Source organism: Glycine max, chromosome 4, assembly GCF_000004515.6.
Source record: "Glycine max cultivar Williams 82 chromosome 4, Glycine_max_v4.0, whole genome shotgun sequence".
NCBI classification, from domain to species: Eukaryota; Viridiplantae; Streptophyta; class Magnoliopsida; order Fabales; family Fabaceae; genus Glycine; species Glycine max.
Genome location: NC_016091.4, coordinates 9,245,709 through 9,266,206, shown reverse-complemented (window position 1 = coordinate 9,266,206; position 20,498 = coordinate 9,245,709). Strand labels below are relative to the sequence as shown.

At 35.1% G+C, this 20,498-nt stretch overlaps 3 protein-coding genes and 1 non-coding gene across 7 annotated transcripts; 1 reads left to right on the top strand and 3 right to left on the bottom strand.

Annotated features, from left to right (window-relative positions):
• Positions 1–111: 111 nt before the first annotated feature.
• Positions 112–3,880, top strand: LOC100813969 (uncharacterized). Of its 2 annotated transcripts, none has more exons than XM_006578256.4 (4): positions 112–504; positions 1,386–2,715; positions 2,826–2,972; positions 3,085–3,880. In XM_006578256.4, the coding sequence occupies exons 1-4, from the start codon at positions 205–207 to the stop codon at positions 3,564–3,566; spliced, it is 2,259 nt and encodes a 752-aa protein (XP_006578319.1). In that variant the 5' UTR covers positions 112–204; the 3' UTR covers positions 3,567–3,880. The 2 variants fall into 2 exon arrangements, with proteins under 2 accessions (XP_006578319.1, XP_006578320.1); XM_006578257.3 differs by lacking the exon at positions 112–504 and adding an exon at positions 753–1,122.
• Positions 3,881–5,601: 1,721 nt separating this feature from the next.
• LOC100813429 (protein WHAT'S THIS FACTOR 1, chloroplastic) lies at positions 5,602–7,463 on the bottom strand. Its single transcript, XM_003522744.5, has one exon. It carries the CDS (start codon positions 7,251–7,253, stop codon positions 6,057–6,059), a length of 1,197 nt encoding a protein of 398 aa, XP_003522792.1. The 5' UTR covers positions 7,254–7,463; the 3' UTR covers positions 5,602–6,056.
• On the bottom strand, positions 7,380–7,465 carry TRNAY-GUA (transfer RNA tyrosine (anticodon GUA)). The gene is given in 2 exon segments: positions 7,380–7,415; positions 7,429–7,465. It is a non-coding gene; the product is annotated as a tRNA-Tyr (tRNA).
• Positions 7,466–8,858: 1,393 nt separating this feature from the next.
• LOC100812530 (probable pectin methyltransferase QUA2) lies at positions 8,859–16,885 on the bottom strand. 3 transcript variants are annotated; one of them, XM_003522742.5, is made up of 9 exons: positions 16,407–16,885; positions 14,942–15,794; positions 14,717–14,849; positions 13,856–14,096; positions 12,290–12,503; positions 11,951–12,126; positions 11,518–11,821; positions 10,156–10,294; positions 8,859–9,390 (listed from the first exon to the last, which is right to left on the bottom strand). In XM_003522742.5, exons 2-9 carry the CDS (start codon positions 15,646–15,648, stop codon positions 9,232–9,234), a joined length of 2,073 nt encoding a protein of 690 aa, XP_003522790.1. In that variant the 5' UTR covers positions 15,649–15,794; positions 16,407–16,885; the 3' UTR covers positions 8,859–9,231. The 3 variants fall into 3 exon arrangements, with proteins under 3 accessions (XP_003522790.1, XP_040871067.1, XP_014630068.1); XM_041015133.1 differs by lacking the exon at positions 16,407–16,885 and adding an exon at positions 16,001–16,360; XM_014774582.3 differs by lacking the exon at positions 16,407–16,885 and adding an exon at positions 16,023–16,360.
• Positions 16,886–20,498: the final 3,613 nt, after the last annotated feature.

Below are 20,498 nucleotides of genomic sequence, written 5' to 3'. Positions count from 1 at the left end.
TATTAATTTTTATAATTTTTAATAAATTTTAACTAATAAAAAAAAATATTCAAAAGAGGTTATTACTAGCATTTCTCTTTTTAAGTATTTAGCTGTCGCATTGTGGTTGGGAAGAGGCACATGCAGTGGCCAAGCCATGGTCACAGCCTCGTAGAGTGACCTTACAACAATAGACACTGATAAACGATGAACACACCGTGTTGAATGCGCGTTTCTCTTTCATCATTTCATTGTTTTTTCAGAACAAATTCTACCAACATCCACCATTTAATAATATCCCTCCCTCTGACTCTCACCACCCTCCAACAACCTCTAATTTCACCTTGTTTGATTTCCCACACAACACGACACAATTATGCTCCTTTGAGAGTTATCAGCAACAGATCTCAGGTCCGAATTACCATCCCTTCTTCACAAGGTTCGCCTTTTGACCACAAATGTTCCATCTTTATATGCGTGGGACATGCCTGTGTTACAAGCACAAGCCGTTTTCGTTTTGGTCAGGTAAGTTCTTGTTCCCTTTGACCCCTCAAACAATCGCCAAGTGTCTTCTGTTTCAAGTTCTACACACCCCCTCAAGAGAGTATATATTCTTATTTGATGAGTATGGGTTGCAAACTCTAGATGTCGTATATAAAATATTTTTTTTCTTCAAAGAATTTATTCGTGTACTGCAAGTTTTACTTGGCAATTGGCATATCTTGTTTTATCTGAATTTCTGAATGGTTGGTTGGTCTTCTTCCACTCCGTAGGTCTATTTCGATAGACAAATATTCGTGGAACTTTGAAGAGCTGCGGTATAGATATATACAACAACTCTGGCCAACTCTCTAGTCAAATATTCACCAACTTTAGCAGGTGTTGGTCCTTGTTTTGCTTGTTCACAGCTCAAATCTCTTGTTCTGCGCCTTCCCACCGATTATGGCTAACTTGTCACTCACTCTTGCTATGATATAACCGAGTCAGTCAAGATGTGAGAAAAAGGATTGTATATAGACTAGTACAAAGTTTGAAAGTGCAAGGGAGATTGAATATAAAGGTGATTCAGAACAAGCTTTATGTTCTGCCATGGCCTTGTGTAGGTGTCTCTCTTTTTTTACTGGAAAGAAAGAGAAAAACAAGGTAATAATATGTTACTTATGTATAGTGTGTTTGATTTCTATTTTCAAAATCTATTTTTAGTTTCTTTTTTTTTTAGAAAGAAAAACAAAGAAAAAAGACATCCACACTAATAAGCTCATGCCTCATCACACGAAACACTAGTTTAGATGACTTAGATCCTTGAGCTAAGACTACAAAACAGAAAAAGAGGAGAAAATATCTTTCACTTCACCTGATTTTGTGGTGTAAACTGTATAATTTAGCTGCTTTGTTTACTTCTCCAGGGTACTGAGGGGTCTTCAACAGGGGAACTTAAAGCTCAACTTGATGAAGTACAGCACCCAAAGATTTTGTCAGAGAATTGTGATTTGAAGCCAGCCACCCTTGACGTTCCAGTACCCAGTGGTGTGCAGAAGAATTCAAGGGGCAATGTAAGGGTTATGAATCTTGAGAGTCCTGTGAAGACTGAAGTGGAGGAAGCTTATGAAGGGGAAGATGAGCATGAAGAATCACCTTCCATCAAGAGGGAGCTCTCTGATTTTGATCTCCAAGTCCTCGAAGTTGCTGCAAGCAAAGGAGGATATGATCCATCAAGTGAAGAGATAAAATACCCTAGTTTATACGAAAACCAAGCTAACATTCAATTGGAAGACAAAGACCATGAATACAGCAAAAAGAGTTGTGACATAATTCAAAGTGGACATGTCAGTGATCCTGGGATTGGCAAAGCTGAATTTTGTGCTTCTCCAAAGCTCAAGCGATCCTGCTCTGACCTGGAAAGAAGGGATGTACTAAGGGAGACTTGTCATCTCTTTCCATCTTCAAAGTCACAGTCTTTTGAGGATTTGCAGGGGTTATCAGCACATCAGATGGTTAATCTAGAAAGCCCCAGGTCTGTGATGACTCACCGCAGTGCTGATAGAGTGATGTTGAAAAGGCATTCCTCAAGTCAAGTTCTCCCTTCTAGAAGTAAAAGACTGTGGTGGAAGTTGTTCCTCTGGAGCCACAGGAATATACATAGATCTCAGTTAAGCAAATCGACACAAATACATCCTGTGACTGCTGCTTTAAATAGTCAATGTGGGTACTCCTCAGACACCCTTGAACCAAAACAAGACAAGGCTTTGAGCCATGTGGAATCACACTCACCAAGCTCATCGTTTGGGGAATACTTTCAGAAAAGCTGCGATGACAGAAATTTTGATAACCAAAGGTGGAGCAGATTTCAGAAAGATAATTTTGGTTTCTGGCCACAAAATCAATGGGTGGCTTTCTCCACAGAATCATCCTCATATAGCAGAGTGGATGAGTGGGTGAAAGATCTCGAAATTCAGCAGCCACCTCTTGAGGATGATTTCAATGATGACAATATTGGAAGCATTGCCTTCCCACCTTCTCCTGATGATGGTAGATCAATGGCAAGAAGCACAGCCCAGTTGATTCAACATCCAGATGCCAATCTTTCAAAGGAGATATTGAATGCCAATAGTGTGGTCCAGTCCCTGAACCCAGCCTCAACTGCAGCTCATATATCAAGCATTGGCATAAAAGCCATCCCCTCTCTTTCACACTTTTTCAGTCTCCGCTGTGTCAATTTGTCGAACAATCTCATAGGTAAGCTTGTCTGAGAGAAAAAAAGTTGTCCTTAATATAACTATAACATCAGCTAATCCTAATAATAATACTAACTAAACTGATTGGCTCTCCTTCTCATTGATTTGTAGTTCATATCACGCCCGGATTTCTCCCAAAGGGTATTCATACACTGAATCTGTCAAGAAACAAAATCAGCACTATTGAAGGCCTTAGAGAATTAACACGGCTGCGGGTACTTGACTTAAGTTATAATCGCATCTCAAGAATTGGACAAGGTCAGTTTCTACATTGGTTGATGCAGTGATGCTCAATGAAGGTTTTCACTTCTTGAATTTCCTAGACTTGTGCAGTATTTTCTAAATACAATTATCTGCCGTGTTTTATCAGGATTATCAAATTGTACCCTAGTCAAAGAGCTATATCTTGCTGGAAACAAGATAAGTGATGTTGAGGGGCTACATAGGTTATTGAAGCTAACAGTTCTGGACCTGAGCTTTAACAAGATCGCAACAACAAAAGCATTAGGCCAGCTGGTGGCTAACTACAACTCACTTCAGGCCCTGAATCTGCTTGGAAATCCAATTCAAAGCAACATCAGTGATGATCAGCTGCGCAAAGCAGTTTGTGGTCTTCTTCCAAAGCTTGTTTACCTGAACAAGCAATCTATCAAGACTCAAAGGGGACGAGAAATACTCACTGATAGTGTTGCCAAAGCTGCACTTGGTAACAGCAGCCGGACCTCCTACAGAAGAGCACTAAAGAAAGGTGGCGGCCATGGAGGGTCAAGTTCCTCCAGTGTGCATAGAAGCAGTGCTAGTGTTTCCCAGAAAATCAGGAACAGGTCAAGGAGCCAAACTAAACATCATTAGGTGTCTGTGAAAAGCTGCAATTCATCAGTATTTCTAAGACTTGATAAAATGGAGGAGTATTTTTCAAACTTGTTTTTACCCAGTACTTGCTTCAACCTGTAACCCACTCTGTGGAATAAGAAGGCTTTGCTGTGATTGTTGTTGTTTTGTTTCAACCTGTTAGTTATCATGGGTGTTTGATTATACCATAAAGGAGACTGCTCTAGTCATTGATAGTCTCTTGGTTTAAGACTTGATGTAATGCAGTCTTCATCGTCTCCAATATTAGTGTGTGGAGCTTGATGTCTTCATCTGGCTTTCTCAAATTTAAACAATTTTGGCATGCAAAACAATAATTGGCCTAGCACGTACTGTTGCTACTGTTGTCATTATCATCAAAACCTTGTGTGAATAGTGAATATGATGGCAACTGAACAATTCATAGAAGGCATCATCAAGTTTAACTCAAAAGTTGAAATTGGAAATGAAATATACCGCAAGATAACTCCCAGTACCCGTGTGATATCTATTTGAAGGTATCAAAGAGGAATGCTGGGAACTTGTGTACAAGCTCCTCCACTGATCTATCCTACTATACACTTTTTATTGTTTATATCATCACTATGATTCAAACTCCAAATAAAGAGGCACGCCTGCTATTCTTGCCAGGGCAAGTAATAGTTTGACAAGTGTATTTAGTGAAAATGAAACAGTACTGCAATAATGATAAAAAAAGGAAGTAAAACAAATTAAACAATGATGCGTCGCATTGAATTATTACTAACTTCCGCGACTTTGTATCTTTCCCGATAAACTTCAATTAGAATAATAAAGATCTAAAAACTTGTGATGATATAAACTTGTGATCTAAAATCTTGTTGGTCAACTCAAGGAGGTTTTCTGCAACCTCACTCAGTTTGAACTTTTTTAAGTTGCTCTCAGAATCCCTCACTCATTGTCATTAGTAGTGACCAATGTTGGATGTTAAAATTGAAATTGAGAAGTTGTTACGGTTTTGGAATATCTCAAAGTTGCGGATGAAGAGCCAAGTTATGAGCCATTGGATCATTTGAACCGAGATCCATAAACATCAACTGTGCTTTACAGCATTTCTTTGAGGCTACTGCTCTTACAGAGATCATATTTCAATTGCACAATTTGAAACTTGAAAGTGGATTTTCGCTGTTGCTGTTAAACATAATGCCTCTCTAGTGGCCAAGTTTTTCAAAATTCAGTACTGACAAAATAAACTACCAAACACACAGAATTTGAGTCCTGAAATAAAATAAGGTAGCCCGGCTAAGGATGACAGCTTGTAAACAGGATAATAACAGCCTCAAATAAAAAGGGAAGGGAAAGGGGAAGTGAGACTAAATAAAAGAATTTTTCACACAAACCAGAGCTCTACAGTATTGAATATATGCATACAACAAATTAACAACAGCAGAAAATGAAGATGGGTTCCTAGAAGTTCTTTTGTTGGAATTTTGTTGAACACTAGCATACTAAAGATTTCCATAACCATTTCAAAATGGTATCAGTTTCACTTTTCATTGATGCACAAAGCCTCGTCCACAGTACTTGTTGGGGGTATGCATGGTTTATGGATGCAAGAGTTGCTATCACCCAAGTCATCTTACTAAATGAAACTAACTGCTACTTTACATCATTCAGAACCTGTGCTATGTATCAATATTTTTGCTTACATGAGTAGGAACAATTTGAAAATTGTTTCTATATTATGATTCTAATACTTCATCGTTTATATTTTTATATTTTAAATTTCTCTTGTGATATATCCTCTCATACCTTGAGTTTTAAATTTTTTTTCTGAACCACAGGCACAGTACTCATACCCTCATACCCGTATCCATTCAACACAGCAGGTACATACAATAAGTTAATAACCACGGAAACTAAACTCAATAGAATCCTAATGATTAAAGAAAAAGAAAAAAAAAAGGAAACAAGCTAAGACATGACACCAAACGATTTGGCTTTCTAAGGTTTATTCTGCATTTCAAACAGAAGACAGAACAACTAGTGATAGAAATAATGCAAAAATATTCATATTTATTTATTAATAACTACAGAAAAAATTGGTACAGAAAAAAACAACTATACAAAAAATGACAACACAACCTAGATAGAAAGTTGAAACTAGCTATTAAAAAAAAGTTGAAACTATGGAACCTCGTATACCAAGATAAAATGTTAACCTTGAGGAACCTAAAATCCTAGCCAGTTGCCACCTATCCAATCCTCATTGTTCTTCCTTGGAATCAAAGAGGACCCGTGAAGCCAATCACGAGAATAGATTGAATCATCAAAATAAACCTTTTTCTTCCTTTTGCATCCCATTATCAGAAAACCATTTGATTTCTGTTTCAGAGCACCCTTAAATTGAAGAGAGCTCCAATTGAGGCTTCTTTTCTCAACAACTTTCAAAACCTCTGCATGCTTCTCAGTACACATTTCTGATTTCTCTTCCCCAAAATCATCACATTGCAATTAACTCAAATGTGGCTCTTCCACCCCATCATCACACCCGGGTTCCATTTGGTCCACCTGAGCATACTTATAAAGCTTCTCATTAAACACCACCTGTGGGTCCTTCTCAATCAAAACCCCATTTCCATCATACGAATCCTTCAAGAACACACCCCAATTCATCTCGGTTCCGGCCAAGTAAAACGCCCGCGGCTGCTTCCGCAGCATCTGATAAGTATGCTTAGTCAAACTAAACTCCTCCTTAAACACCACAAGGTGATGAATCGACGCCCTCTTCTCCAACGTCAAGCTCAAGAATTCATGAATCACCCCAACCCTATACTTCTCCGCCTCCAACGTCCACACATCAATCTTACACCCATCCGAATACGGAGACACCAAAGGAAGCGCGTTGAGCAAATTAAGCTTCCTACTATCATCCAATTCCAAATCCAAATCCTTCCCATACTTCACCGGAAACCTAAACTTCCTCTTCGCGGAATCCTCGTCAACAACGAACTCTTTCTCTAAGGCACTCACTGCCAGAAGTGGGTCCCAGTTAACCAACTCCAGCACCCTCCTCCCGTCGTTTTCAACCACAATATTGAAAAAATTAGGGTATTTGGAAACCCTATCGCGGAAATCGTCGGGGATGCCAAATAGGGTTCTGCAGTGGTGGATCTTGCTGAGGGGGATGCGGTTGCGCGCGGACATCATGAGGAGCTTCCGAACCTTCTCGACGCGGTCGAGTTCCAATTGGTCCATGAGGGAGCGTTCCTCTGCGAGGAGGTCCTCCATAAGGTCGGTGAACCCTAGCCATGTTTTGCCGTCGGAGTGGCGGTAGGTCTGGAAGAGGAGCGGGTGGCGCAGGAGGAAGCGGGAGACCTTGCGGCCGCGCGGGAACCCGAGCTCGCGGTGGAGCTTGCCGGCGTCGTCGAGGCGGAGGACGTGCTCCGGCTGGGCGGAGAGGAACTGCTTCGAGCGGGTCACGAAGCGGAGGAGGGCGTCGCGGTGGAGAATGCGCTCGAATTGGGGGATGCGGTTCGGTTCGGTCTGGACCGGGGTGGTTCTCGGGCTGGGTTTGGGTTTGCGTTTTTTCTTGAATTTTTTGGGGGTTTTGGTGACGAGGAAGGAGGTGGAGAACGGGGATGTGGAGGAAGAGGGGTTGCGGTTAGGGTTTAGGGTTTTAGAAAGGAAGGAGAAGAAGCGCCAAGCCATGAATCTCAACGAGAAGCATCCACATCAACGGTTATAGGTTGCGTGTATATATACGTGATGATGATCAACGGTGATTAGTTGATCAAACACAGCATATGGGATTGAAAAAAAAAATGGACTGAGAATTCCGACCTGCCGGATTCGAACCAGCGACCTAAGGATATCTGTTTATCCACTACAGTCCTCCGCTCTACCAACTGAGCTAAGGTCGGTTATATTTGTTAATAGCACAAAATATTATTTATATAAACAGTTCCAAATTTATTAATGTTGTTAATTTGTTTTCTAGTTTTGAATTTACCTGAGCAACTACAATATTTTTGTACATTGTTCTTAAAGAACGTTTGTGAATAACAAGTATTTTGCAGGAGCATCTCAACATTTTGTCTTATCTCTTTTCATACACTTTTAGTCTGCAAATTAATAAGAATTATATCTCTTTAAATAATGTAAAAGACACACTTCATAATAGGTTAACCATTTTTTATTTATTTTAATTTCACATCTTTATATAACACTAAGAGATTTCTCTCTCAAGGTACCCTCTTTTCTTACAGCTTTTATATTTTTCTATTTAAATACATTACTTACTTGAGTGTTAGAATGTTTGTAAGTAGTCATATATATTTTCGGACAGAACTTTTTCATTATTCCACAAACAAAGAACTCTCCAAATTAAAGGCTTCAAGAATTTATGACCTGTAATGTTCTAGTTGAATAGTAATCAATCATGCTAAAACTTATTGTTTGAAATTGTAATGAACTACCAGCACTTCAATTAAATTCTATTGTAAGTAAATTGATACATATCTCAAACAAGTTTCAGTGTGTTTGGTTGTAAATTGCAGAAGATCTAAACGAGTTATATTGAAGCAAATGTAATTAGCTTCTTTATCTTTTATTTTTATGTATTTGATGTAAAAAGACACAAGACATGCGTCTATAAAACATAACCAGACATGCACCCGTCAAAAGGAAGATCACACCTTCCAAGCACGCTTTTGCATTCAGCATAATTCAAAACAAATTTGCTGTTAGTGTGTAATTCAAGTAATAACTAATTCACCTATTTAATGCGGCTAAACATGTCATGTAGACTACATTTTTGAAGTCAAATGAAAAAATATTGAAATTAACCTGAGAATTTGGCAAAGCCAGAAAAAAAAGGGTAAACCTACAAACTCTGCGCTTATGCTTAACTATATTATTTTACTTGGATATTATTTATTAAGATTTATAGGTGAAAAGAAAAGCTAAATTAATTCTCAAAGTAGGGAAAGATAACTGCAGGTTTCAATTATATATTGTGCAATTGCAACACACAAGCAACCAATTCAAATCGCCACATTACTACATTAGTTTTGTTTATTCCAATTAATCAGTGTCAGTACATCCAACCAGAAATCAGGTAATTTTACACTGGCTGATGGAGAATGTGATTTTGATTTCACGTTATAAACATTGACATGATTTATCAAAATATAATTTTGCCGGGCCGTTACATTACAGGAGACGTTAAAGAACCTATGAAATCAATGAGAGCAGAAAAATAATTCTATACGAAAATCGGGGTCATTAACCGCTGAGCATTTTATACACCACAGCAAACAAAACATAAATATATAACTTATTCTATCACCATCTTTCCCAATCTTAATCATGTGTCTGTGTAACTGTAATCAGACATCACATGAAAAATCAAATCTAACAGTATACTTCTTCCTCTGCTCTGCTCTGCTCTGCTCCTCGTTTGATAATTACAAGGTCCCATGTATATGCCTTACGGCTACATAGGAGTTGTGGTGGTATCATTGACGAGAATGCACTCTTTCTTCCTCTTGTTTTTTTTTTCGGCTTTCTTTTCTGTCCAAAATTTTCAATCCCCACTTTCTATGGCGGAGCATTATGATAATAAATGAACATTATGAAAAATGAATATATGAATATTATGGTCTAATTTCTTCTGGGCATGAATGAATTAATTTGCCTGTCTCTTAAAGAAAGGTTTTTGACAGATCAGGAGTCTCTGATCGCTGTCACTTTCAATTTCTACAACTCGCGCATCCCACTTTAGCCTTGTTGTTAGAGCTCTTGCTGACTCTATTAAAGGAACTGTGTCACGAATTATAATCCAACCCTGCACACATAGCCATTGTTAGCATATCAAAAGACAAAGACCTATAATATATCAATTCTGAGGAAAGTAGCTATCTGGTGATAACATCCTGCAAATCTAACATTTCTCTATTGCATGATGCTTTGCTAGGAAGTAAGGTGTGTTTATTTTATTTTTCTAACCCTTAGCACAAAAAAAAAAAAAAGCAATCTTAGCTTTCTGCTTTCACAGAAAGAAAGAAAAATTAAAATTTTAACTTTCGGCAGGATCTCAATGTTGACAGCAAAGATCAACTCTGCAACTGCTATCTTTAGAAGTACATGACATAGTAAACTTTTAAGACTACAAAAGTAGGGTCATAAATGAATACGATATTAGGCAAACTGGAGGTAAGTTCATATGTACAAGTGTGTAATCTTCCATGAAATTAATATCCAGCAACTTTTACTATCTTGTTAGTATTATTAGATTATAATATGCTCAAATCCAGGCCATCATGCTTAGATTCAATAAAGAAACAGACAATATATATATTACAATACTGCATGACAATAAAGCTCCAACAAAGAGAAATCTAGAGACTCCTTCCATTGTTAAGAGTTTAGTTAAGGTTTTGTAAAGGTTATCCTTGCCCCAACGAGTGTTGAATAAAAATGGCTTCACTTAAGTTCATAGCTTTATATATTTATATCTCATCACATCAAATGAAGCGAGTAGGAAAACACAAAAATGTAAGAGGTAAAGGACCACAAAGAAAAAAGTAAAGCCCAGAGTATTTTTACATACCTCTGGACGAAGTAACCTGTCAATTTCAATGAACATGTCAAGCATGGTACAGCTGCGCTGCTGAGCAAATTCAAGGGATAAAAGTCCTGCTGCATGGACCAAGTCATAGGTTCTAGGGTACGTTGGGAAGGCCTCACACCTAGAAACCACAGATGATCAAAATTGTAAGAAATTTATAAGTGGCAGCAGTTGTTCCCCAAATCGTAATCTAACAATTAACAGTGACCTTTTCACAAGGCCGATAAGTTTAGAATATTTAATTTAAGCTGCAATACTTTGGCATGTAATAAAGTTTACAGATATAAAACCATTCCTACAGCTCCATTTAATAGCTTAAGTTTTAAAAAATGAGTTAGTCCTAGATATGGTCTCCAACTGATTATGAATTCAATCCTTGCCACTCCTATTCACAAATCAAATTAATTTCAGCATTGACTGGAACAAGGTTGTGCACTGTTCATGCTTAAGCCCAAATAGCTCTGGCAGTAAGGGAATGTTAGATACATAAATCATTCAACTGCTCTCACCTAGCATCTTAAGTTTTTTAGGTTGAACCAGTTCTTGATTGATACAAGGTTTAATATCCATTAACTCTATTTTCCAAGAAACAAGAGAAATAACTTGGAAGTAAAAATGCGAGAAGATGTCATACCACAAGTTTTGAAGTTCAAATATCTGGGTTGAATATTACAAATATTAAGATGGATGTATAACCACACAAGAAAGGACAAGATACCAAACGATTGTGTATAAGGAAATAACGGAGTGACACTAATTGAGGAAAAAAAGACAGAAAGTCAGTTAAGGTGTTTTGACATGTACAAAAAAAGCACCAATAAAAAGAGTATATAATATGATTTTAGTTATGTGAAAAGGGGGAGAAGGAAACCAAGAAGGACAACAGAGAGAGTTGTTAAGAGTGATCTCATGGTGAATGTTATCTCGAGGATTTGGTCTTTAACCGAACCCAATGACATTACTGAATGAGATAAGGCTTTTGTTGTTGTATCACCATCTTGTTTTTAACAAAAGTCAGACATTTTATTTACTTAAAATATTGAAGTCAAACAAAACTAAAACACATTAAGAATGTTCAAACCCTAATGCAAATGTTATATCCTCCACCAGAATTTAAATAAGTACACAACCTAGATCAAGGCATTAATGCTAATATTTTACATAAGGAAATCAATAATTCTATATATTTGGAAGGTATCAAGACGTTAAAACAAAATTGAACAAGGTAAGGAAGAAAGAATTTAGCAGATGGCTCAGAGTTTGCATTCAGCCAAGCAAAAAAAAAAAAAAAAGGCAAACAAAGAATCATGAAATTCTAAAATAAGAGATAGGAGTTTAAAATACCAATCGTGCAAAACACCAACATAACCTCGATCCTGGATCAAGGGAAGATAGTTGAGTCCACTCAGAGGGACCACATTCATTACCCATATGGATTTTCCAGCTTGCAACATTGCAGAATTAAAACCACCAACATGAGCATTCATGTCTAGCACATTTCTTAGCATGTTATAAGGTGGTGGAGGGTCCTCATCACCAGGTCTCTTTGGATGATCAGAAAATATTAAAGGTGACAGAAGAGACCAATAATTTCGAACTGCTGCTTTCCAGCTTTCAGAGTCCTCAGCAAATTCATCAGATTGCAACCCTAATGCAAGTAAATATATACATATTAAGATAACCTACTAGAAAGGAGATTTCATTCAGTGATACAGTACAGTAAAATCCTTCTATTAAGAGAAATCTATAAATAAATGTTAAAGAATATAACAATTACCAAAGATTGCAAGCTCCTTTTTGTTCAAGTGATCTCTGGAAGGCCAAGTTTCCCTCTCTTGGACAGAAATCCAGCGGCTGCTATGTGTTCCTCCTATGCAGTTTTGCAGTTCTCGATAATACGGAGACTCCACATCATAGCCTCTGCCACATAAAGGAGGGGGAGAACTATTCTTTCTGAAAATATAGACAGGAAATGCTAATTATCAGGGACATTTATAAAATTTTATGTAGTATACAAATGTATATTCATATAACGAAGGTCCTAGTTACAAGATATCTCTTTCCAGGATATACAAAGTGAAATACATTTCATCAATACTTGTCGCAGAGGTGCTACCTTGAACTATAGCAATTCCTTTTACTAGTTTTCTTCCATACGACAGTTTCATCTTGCTGTGACAGCATATCCCAGCAAAGGTTTTCAGCAAAACTTTGTATGAACTTCCATCTTTTCTGACTGTCTTTGTCACGAGCATTTGTAAGTGGTGAAGTCCAGACAAAGTAGCCCCCCGGTCTTAAAAGTCTATCAGCTTCAATCATGAGAATGCCATCTATACCATGTAATATGAATGTTAATAAGATCAAGCAGAGTCCAGATATTCAGTGAATTCATCTCACTGACCACAAGGCACTACAACATTAATAAATGCAGAAAAATTAAAGCTAAGGTTTTAAAGCTCAGAAGTAAAATTTCAAATTCTAGAGTTTAAACTTTGAAAAGGGAATAATAATATGAAAGAAGCAGCTTGATGGATGAAATTCATGCAGACATAAGAGGAATACTTCAACAAGTTAACTCCAGTTTGTTAGATAATTCAATGACTAGGCAAATAAACATAGAAGGTATGTGCATATTTTGCTTTTAGTAGGTTTTCAGTTAGACGATGGGTGTAATATTTTATATTAATTCTAATATAATGTATTTTGAGTAAACAGGAAACCCATATGCAATCAATGATGAGTGATTTTCTCGATAAATACTTGACAGAATCAAATAAGTACAATGTTTAGGTTGACTTTGGTAGACGACAATCAATAGCTACTTTAACTTTGGGAAACTTCCTGTAGCAAAAAATTGAATTTCATTTTTTCCCCAAAGTGTACAGCAAACAATCCCCCCCCTCCAAAAAAAAAAAACTGTGGAGTTCAAAAGTAGAGCTACATCAGAAACAAAAAGGAATGTACAGCAAGACTTTCAGGCATCTCACATGGAAGATTTTCAGTGCAAGGCAGCATAAATGGATAGAGCAATATTTTTAATCAAAATGGGAGAAACGTATTGGGTTAGTTGGAACAACCAGAAAGAACATAGAAGCCCAGATAACTATCAATATTTTTTCTTGGTTCCCAAACAGTGATGTAGGCATATGCTTGATGGGGGAAAAAATTGAATACCAGAGGGAACGGCCAGTTGACATAAATCAGCATATGAACTGTGCCCAAAATTTCAAAAAATAATAAATTAAAGAACCTAAGAATGAATGCATTGCAATTAAAAAATCACTTAGCTCTAAATGGGAAAATCCATGTAGCAAGCTTATTTGGGAGAAAACCATAAGTGTTATAGGACATCAACAGTTAATATTTTCCTTGGTTCCAAAAGAGTGTTGATGGATGGTCTAAGCTCACTTGTGAAACAATGCAATACCACAAGAGACAACCAGCCCTCAACGTTCAATTCCCAATTATGTAAAAATTAAAAAGCATAACTTGAAGAAACAGAAAGGATAAGTACTGTATGTCTATAAGAATGAATATTGTTTCTTATTTTCTGGTATCTAATTTCTCCTTCCAATGAGATTCATTATCCAATATCTTGTTTGGAGTTGTCAAATAAATGCATAGAATGACAGAATCACATTGACCTTATAGAAAGTAGGAGGAGGTAGGTTTTCTAAGATACCTTTTCGGTCCCAATCAATGCCACATCTTGCACAATGCAACATGTCAAAGGAGAGAGATGGATATGGCAATTGTTTAGAAGTGAAAGAAGCAACCATAGCAGGAAGACCCCTCTCAAGTGTAAGCTGAACTTGACTGCCAGAAGGCTCATAGCTTGCAATGCACATAGTTAAAAGCTGACTCTGAAAGAGGTGTGCTCCAAAGCTACCGTAACCACAGCCAATGTCCAGTATGGTTCTAACCTGTATATTTAGAATGCCAACATGTTTAATCAAAGAACATTTTAGACAAGGAATAATTAAATCAAACTTTAAGAACTAAAGTTCACATTCAGTACCACCATAACCTATCAGAAAATCTATCACAAAACCCTCCAAAATGCAGGGTACAAGAAAATTATGAATATAATTACCCACCAAGTAGATGAGGAGATGCTGCTTAGCCAAAGATGTCAAGAAACTTATTCAATAATCCCATGGGATTTTCTGGCACTTAAAGACAAACAATTGTATCATTGTAGAGCAAGGTAAATGCTAGAACAGTTCAGATATAAATAAGGTTAACATTTCAAGCAAAGAGAGAAGATTTGGATTGTTATTCATTATTTGAAGAAAATACCTTGAAGATAGTTTAATAATGATATCTATTTTAATATTACTACTATTAGAGTAAGCAGTGAAGTTAAGTCAATGCAGATACCCCACCCATTTATCAAAATTAAGCAAAGTGGATGAATTTAAGAATGCTCAATTTTATAACTAACATGCACTGAATTAGTGGAATAGGACTATAATTACCACAAAAAATAAAGTAAAAAATCCTTAACTACACCATTTTCAATGGAGAATAAATATTCATTTACCCCAGCTTGTATGAAGCTAGATTCATTTCTGAGTCCAATCATTTCTGCGATTTGATGTGAGTAGTCTTCAACACCATCAAACATAAGAGAGGCTGAACGAAAGGAAATTTGCTCTTCATCAAGCATCATCATCCTGTAACCAAATAAAAATACATGAAAACTTTAAGATGAAACAATAGCTCAAAGTATGACAGCAACTAGGAGAGATGTATATCTCTCACTCACCTTTTGGTAAAGCTTCCAGAAGAAAGAACCTCCTGTGCAGTTATTTTAGCATTAGCAATCCAGATAATATCCCTTCCAGTAGGCCACCTAAGAGGAATTTTGTAATTTGGTGGAGAGAGAACTAAACAATTAGGCCTGAGCTCATGGTGACATTGCCGGTCAAACTCATTTCCATCAGAAAAACCAAGAGCTAGATTGTCAGAAACATTAAAGCAAGGAACATAATTTTCAAACTCCTCAGAACAGAATTCCAATTCTTTCAGTCTTGAGGGAGCATAAGAAATCTCCCCAATATCCAACAGGTCTGATACAAGATTCTCTTGGAGTCTTCTATAACCATGGTAAATGTGACCTCTTGATGCAGTTGAAATTGAGATTGTCCACCAAAAAGATCCAGCAAGAGCAAGAATAACTATAAACACTAAACTAAACTTCAAGAAAAGAAGAACCAACTTGTGCCTACTTCTTGGAGTGCCAATAATGAAGGGATCAGATGAGAAACCATTCTCACCGATGCCATATTTGGAATTAGAATTATCCGAAAAAAGCAACTTAAAGGGAGACCTCAAGGGTGAGGGGTGACCAAAGGAACCTCTTCTATCCAAACCTTCTTTTTCTGTTTTATCTTTGGATTGAGAGTCCCACAAGTCATTATTGTTGCTATCAGGGATCCGAATAGATACCCCTCGGTGCAGAGGCCTGGACATTCTCTAACCAATAAGCTCGATGCTTTAACTGCAAATCCTCTGTGAATACACCCAGAAACCAATCCAAGTTCGTTATTCCAACATCATTCAAATTTGTGTAGAGAAAATCATTGAGTGAATCCCCCTCCAGTTCAGCAAACACAAACCTACATCAAAAAGGAAAATAATGGTGTTCATTTAAAATAGAAAAAAGCAGCAATTTAAAACACCAATCCAGCAAATAAACAAAACAAACTTCCTATTCAGAGAATAAAAAATATGTGAATAAGGGAAGGGTAGAGCCTTGATTAATTAATTCACACATTCACGCCACCAGATCCATCACCGACCCAATATTCAAATGTTTACGTACCAACAAAAGATTTAAATTATACCCCAAAAAGAAAAAAACTTGAGTGGCAATTACGAGTCTGAACTCGGAAAGAACAAGATTCGAAGAAGTTAAAGTTGAACTAGAGAAGAACATAGGTTGGTGGATAACACAACAAACGGTTAAATCAATTGCAGCTACTTTCATCAACATTAACTAGATTCTCATTAAAGCGTAAGCTCATTTTCCTTTTTAAAAGGAAAAAACACCGTCAATGTGTTACCAAATCGCAATCCAGAACCGAATCACAAATAGTTAATGGTAATTTTCGTAAAAAAGTGAAAAATCATCATCTTTGCCCATCCCAATCGAAACCCAGATACGAGTCATAATAAAAAGCGCAAGCTCATTTTCTTTCTTCTTTTAAGAAAAACAAAAATTGACGTACCCCAATGGAAATTGAGAAAAGAAAAACAAAATCCCATTTAGATCAATGCAGGAAGCAACACGAAAGAGCGAAACATTGGTGAGAGGCTTCAGATCAAAGGGAGTGAAAAGGAAGAAGAGCTTTCGAAGATGCAATGACAAGGACCTCCTCCTTGTTAAGGGCAAAAAAGAGAACAAAACAACAAAGAAGAAGACGAAAATTAAGAATCCCGAGAAACCAGGATGAACTTTACGGACACTTTTGTTTTATTGCTTGGTGCACACCACCACTCACAAAAACAACAACAAATCTCTCCTTTCATCTCTATCTCCTCTGGTTTTAGATTTCTATGTATTGTAATTTGTAATTCGTATCTCTCTCACACACAAACACACTCGCTGCTTCCAATGTTAAACTCTGCTTATGAGACAAATACTAGAACATAGCATAAGCAACCAGATTTTGTACTGATCCGATCGTGACTCGTGACACAACCCCCCAGGCCAAGTAATAAAATTAATTTCCAGAAATATATAACTAATATTTTTTTTTTAATCCTCCTATTTATTTATCAGAAAAAAGAAATTTGACCGATAAGAGATGAGCGGGAGGTACATAACTAATTTTTAATAATGGCATGTTTGCTTATTTATTAATTCTATTAATTATGACGAGCAGTAAATAATACTACTAGTATAAGATGTTACTATTATTATACTATTAGTTGAAAAAGAGACATCAGATATCTTCATTTTATTTTTAAAGAATAAAAAGAAAAAACGGTTAAAAAAATAATGGTAGTAATTTTTTTTCGAAAAAGCGACAGTAATTACATCTTAAAAGTTTATAAACAAAATAAAAATAATTACATATATTAAAAGATAATTTAAGAATAAAAAATATATATATCAAAAGAAATAATTATTTTTATTAACAGTTGTAGAAGATAGATAAACCTGTATTAATTATCCGCACTGAACAGAAGAAAAAGTGGGAACTAGGAAGCTACCTAAAAAGGGACCCTAATTAATCTTCTACAGGAAATGTTTCCCGCTAATCATGTCGTATCCTAGTAAAAAATTACACGCAACTTGTGGAATTTGTAGGCAATTAATCCAAGCCCCACATGATACCTTATGGATGTTGTTAACATTAACCATGGGGTTTAAAGCTATTCATTAACAAATACTGTCTTACTTTTTTGGCACATAATTAACAGATATATTTTTGAAATACTCGTTTTAACAAAATTATTAAATAGCCGTTTATGTTCAGTATAATGAATTTTTTTTTCATGTGTGTCACCCGATCTAATTTCAAATTGTATCATAAATTTATTAATTTTTATAATAATTAAGTTTAAAATATAATAATGATAATTTTTTATTGATTTATCATGAAAAAAAATTACACTTATGTTTCATAAAAATTAAATTATATTTTTTTTATCTAATTAGAAGGTATTTGAGATTTTTTATTTAACACCTATATAACTAATTTTTTTCTATCATATCAATTCATTTTGGAGTAAAATAATATTTTGAGTTGTAACTTTGTACTTAAGTTGAGGATGAAATCTTAGTTAAGGAAAAAAAGTAAGTGTCAAATTAATTGTATCGTATGAGTAAAAACAATTTCAAATTATATTCTTTAATACTTCTGTTGTTGTTTTGTTAATTGATATTCTAAAGGCGATTCCCTAATCTTTTTTAGAAACTATAAAGCCAGCTTGTCAAGGCAAGAAATAATGAAAGGAATAGAAAGTGGGGATTATTAAGTTGCTATAGGAAAGGGAAGTCAGAGTAGAGGAGATCTGATTTCTCTATTGTTTCTTTTTTATTATTATTCTTTTAAAATTATATAGTTTTAATAATTTTTAAAATTAAATATTATTATTAAATATTAATATAATTGTCATGAGTGTTATTTTTATTAGACAATATAAAAACAATATGAGAATAGAGATAGTGATATACAGGAAAAACAAAAGCATTCGTTGTTTGTTTCTAAGGTTTTTTTTATTATTATTATTTTATGTAAGTAACGGTATATTCGTTTTGACTTGAGCCATGAAATGAGGGACACTGACCCACACCTTATTTTATCAGCCAGGTTATCATCATTGCATAAATACAACTATTGGTGCGCATTCACGACTGCATGAGGTCACGTCGCAACCCCTTCTCTATTTATTGTTTTTTTTATCTTGCGATTCGGGGGCACAAACCCATATTAATTTTACTGGATCAATTTGCAAGCACATACATACCAATTCCTTTAGGTGCTTGTAATTTTTTTGGGTGAAAATCCACCAAGCTGTAAACTAGATATATATATATATATATATATATATATATATATATATATATATATATATATATATATATATATATATATATATATATATATATATATATATAAACGTTGACCTCTCATAATAACTTTTACGATATTTGGGCATTTGGTTGTCGATGGAAATGATTTCTCCTTTAGGGGATTCGATTTCAATTGGCCACGTAGATTCAAAGGATTATTAATATGATAATATATGCAGAGAAAGACAGATTTTCAAAGTGTAATTACTGACCATAATCATTTTGACCGAGATGGCTGGATCAGGTGTACTGTATACTACAAGGTGGAAAAAAAACTAATGATTTTTCCTGCTTTCTTTACTATTTATACTTATTTTGTTTGATAATTATTATTTCATGTTAAGAAATTTTAAATTGTGTTATTATTTTTTATGCAAACGTATAAGGTTGTATAGGAATATAAATCATAATAATCAATGTAAAAAAGGAACAAAAACAAAGTTAGGAATTGGGATATAGCTTCACCTAGAATTCTTCTTTATGTTTTTGTCTTGGATTCTACTTTAAGATGAACGAAATAAATATTCTGTCCATTTTGTTTCAGCAAGGAAATAAAAGAAAATTATAGTAAACATGTATAATTTAGATGGATAAAAAAAGATAATGAAAATTATTTTGTTTTATTTAAATGAGAAGAGTGAGACAAAACAAATAAAGAGTATGTCTAAAAATATTTTTACCTTTGTCTAAAGAAGAAGAATATCATACATGAAGAATAAAAATTAAAAAAAGTTGTGATTTTTAAAAATAAGAATCATGTTTGAGGATAGGAACTTTTTGCAAGACGCATCTTAAAAAATTTCTCGTTCATTATTTCTATGTGATGGCAAATGAGTAGAATGAAGAATTCTTATTCTAATTTTATTCTTGTTGCGAACGCAGTTATGGTGTCATATATTCGGGTATTATTTGTTTGTGTTTAATGGATTATCAGTTTATCACCGTTTTATTCTTATAAAATATGATTTGATTGGTCAATGTGTTTTTATAAACGACTATTTATCTTGTCTCCTAAGTGAGTGAGTTTTTGTAACTACTGAAATAATTATTTTATTATTTTTTTTATCTTATTTTCCCAAAGCAAACAATGTTAACATCATTCCTTGGATATCAAGTTCAACAACTAAAAGCCAAAAAAATTAAAGAAAAATATTAAAAGCTAAATTAGATAATTTTTTCAACAAACACTTGTATATATCTTAAGTGTTTATTAAAAAACTATCCAAATTTATTGCTAATTTAATTTAATTTTCTCCATATTATTTTTGTTGAATAGATTGTAACTTATCCTAAATAGTGTATCACTTTATAAACCCGAGTACCTCACTTAATGATTACAAGAAATGATAATACTCTCACACAAAGACAATTTTCTCTTAACAAAGTGACTTTGTTTTACAATCTCTCTTCTCACACACTCTCTCTTCATGTCACTACTACAAAATATAGAATCAACATCATTAAATCTATGTCGGTTATTGAAAAATCGATCTAGTAAATCATGCGGTGGCATTTTTGAAATTTTAAACAACTTTTTCAAGGCGTTAACGACGGTTTTTATAAAACTGCCTTTGATCTGAATGTTACAAAGGTCGTTTTATAAAAATCGTCTTTGTTTGTAACCAGATAACTATTGTTTTTAATGAGCACCACCGTTGAAGTGTTTATATTTTAAATCGATTTTTCACTTTCGTTGACATAGTAAAAGCATTTTCTGGAAACCTCCGAACGTAGCCGC

Coding starts and splice junctions, on each gene's coding strand:
- LOC100813969 (XM_006578256.4), top strand. CDS start 205: ATGCGCGTTTCTCTTTCATCATTTCATTGTTTTTTCAGAACAAATTCT. Junction 505..1,385: donor GCCGTTTTCGTTTTGGTCAG/GTAAGTTCTTGT, acceptor TTACTTCTCCAG/GGTACTGAGGGGTCTTCAAC. Junction 2,973..3,084: donor CATCTCAAGAATTGGACAAG/GTCAGTTTCTAC, acceptor GTGTTTTATCAG/GATTATCAAATTGTACCCTA.
- LOC100812530 (XM_003522742.5), bottom strand. CDS start 15,648: ATGTCCAGGCCTCTGCACCGAGGGGTATCTATTCGGATCCCTGATAGC. Junction 12,504..13,855: donor CATTGATTGGGACCGAAAAG/GTATCTTAGAAA, acceptor TACATGGTATAG/ATGGCATTCTCATGATTGAA. Junction 10,295..11,517: donor GTTGGTGTTTTGCACGATTG/GTATTTTAAACT, acceptor TGTGGTTTCTAG/GTGTGAGGCCTTCCCAACGT.
- LOC100813429 (XM_003522744.5), bottom strand. CDS start 7,253: ATGGCTTGGCGCTTCTTCTCCTTCCTTTCTAAAACCCTAAACCCTAAC.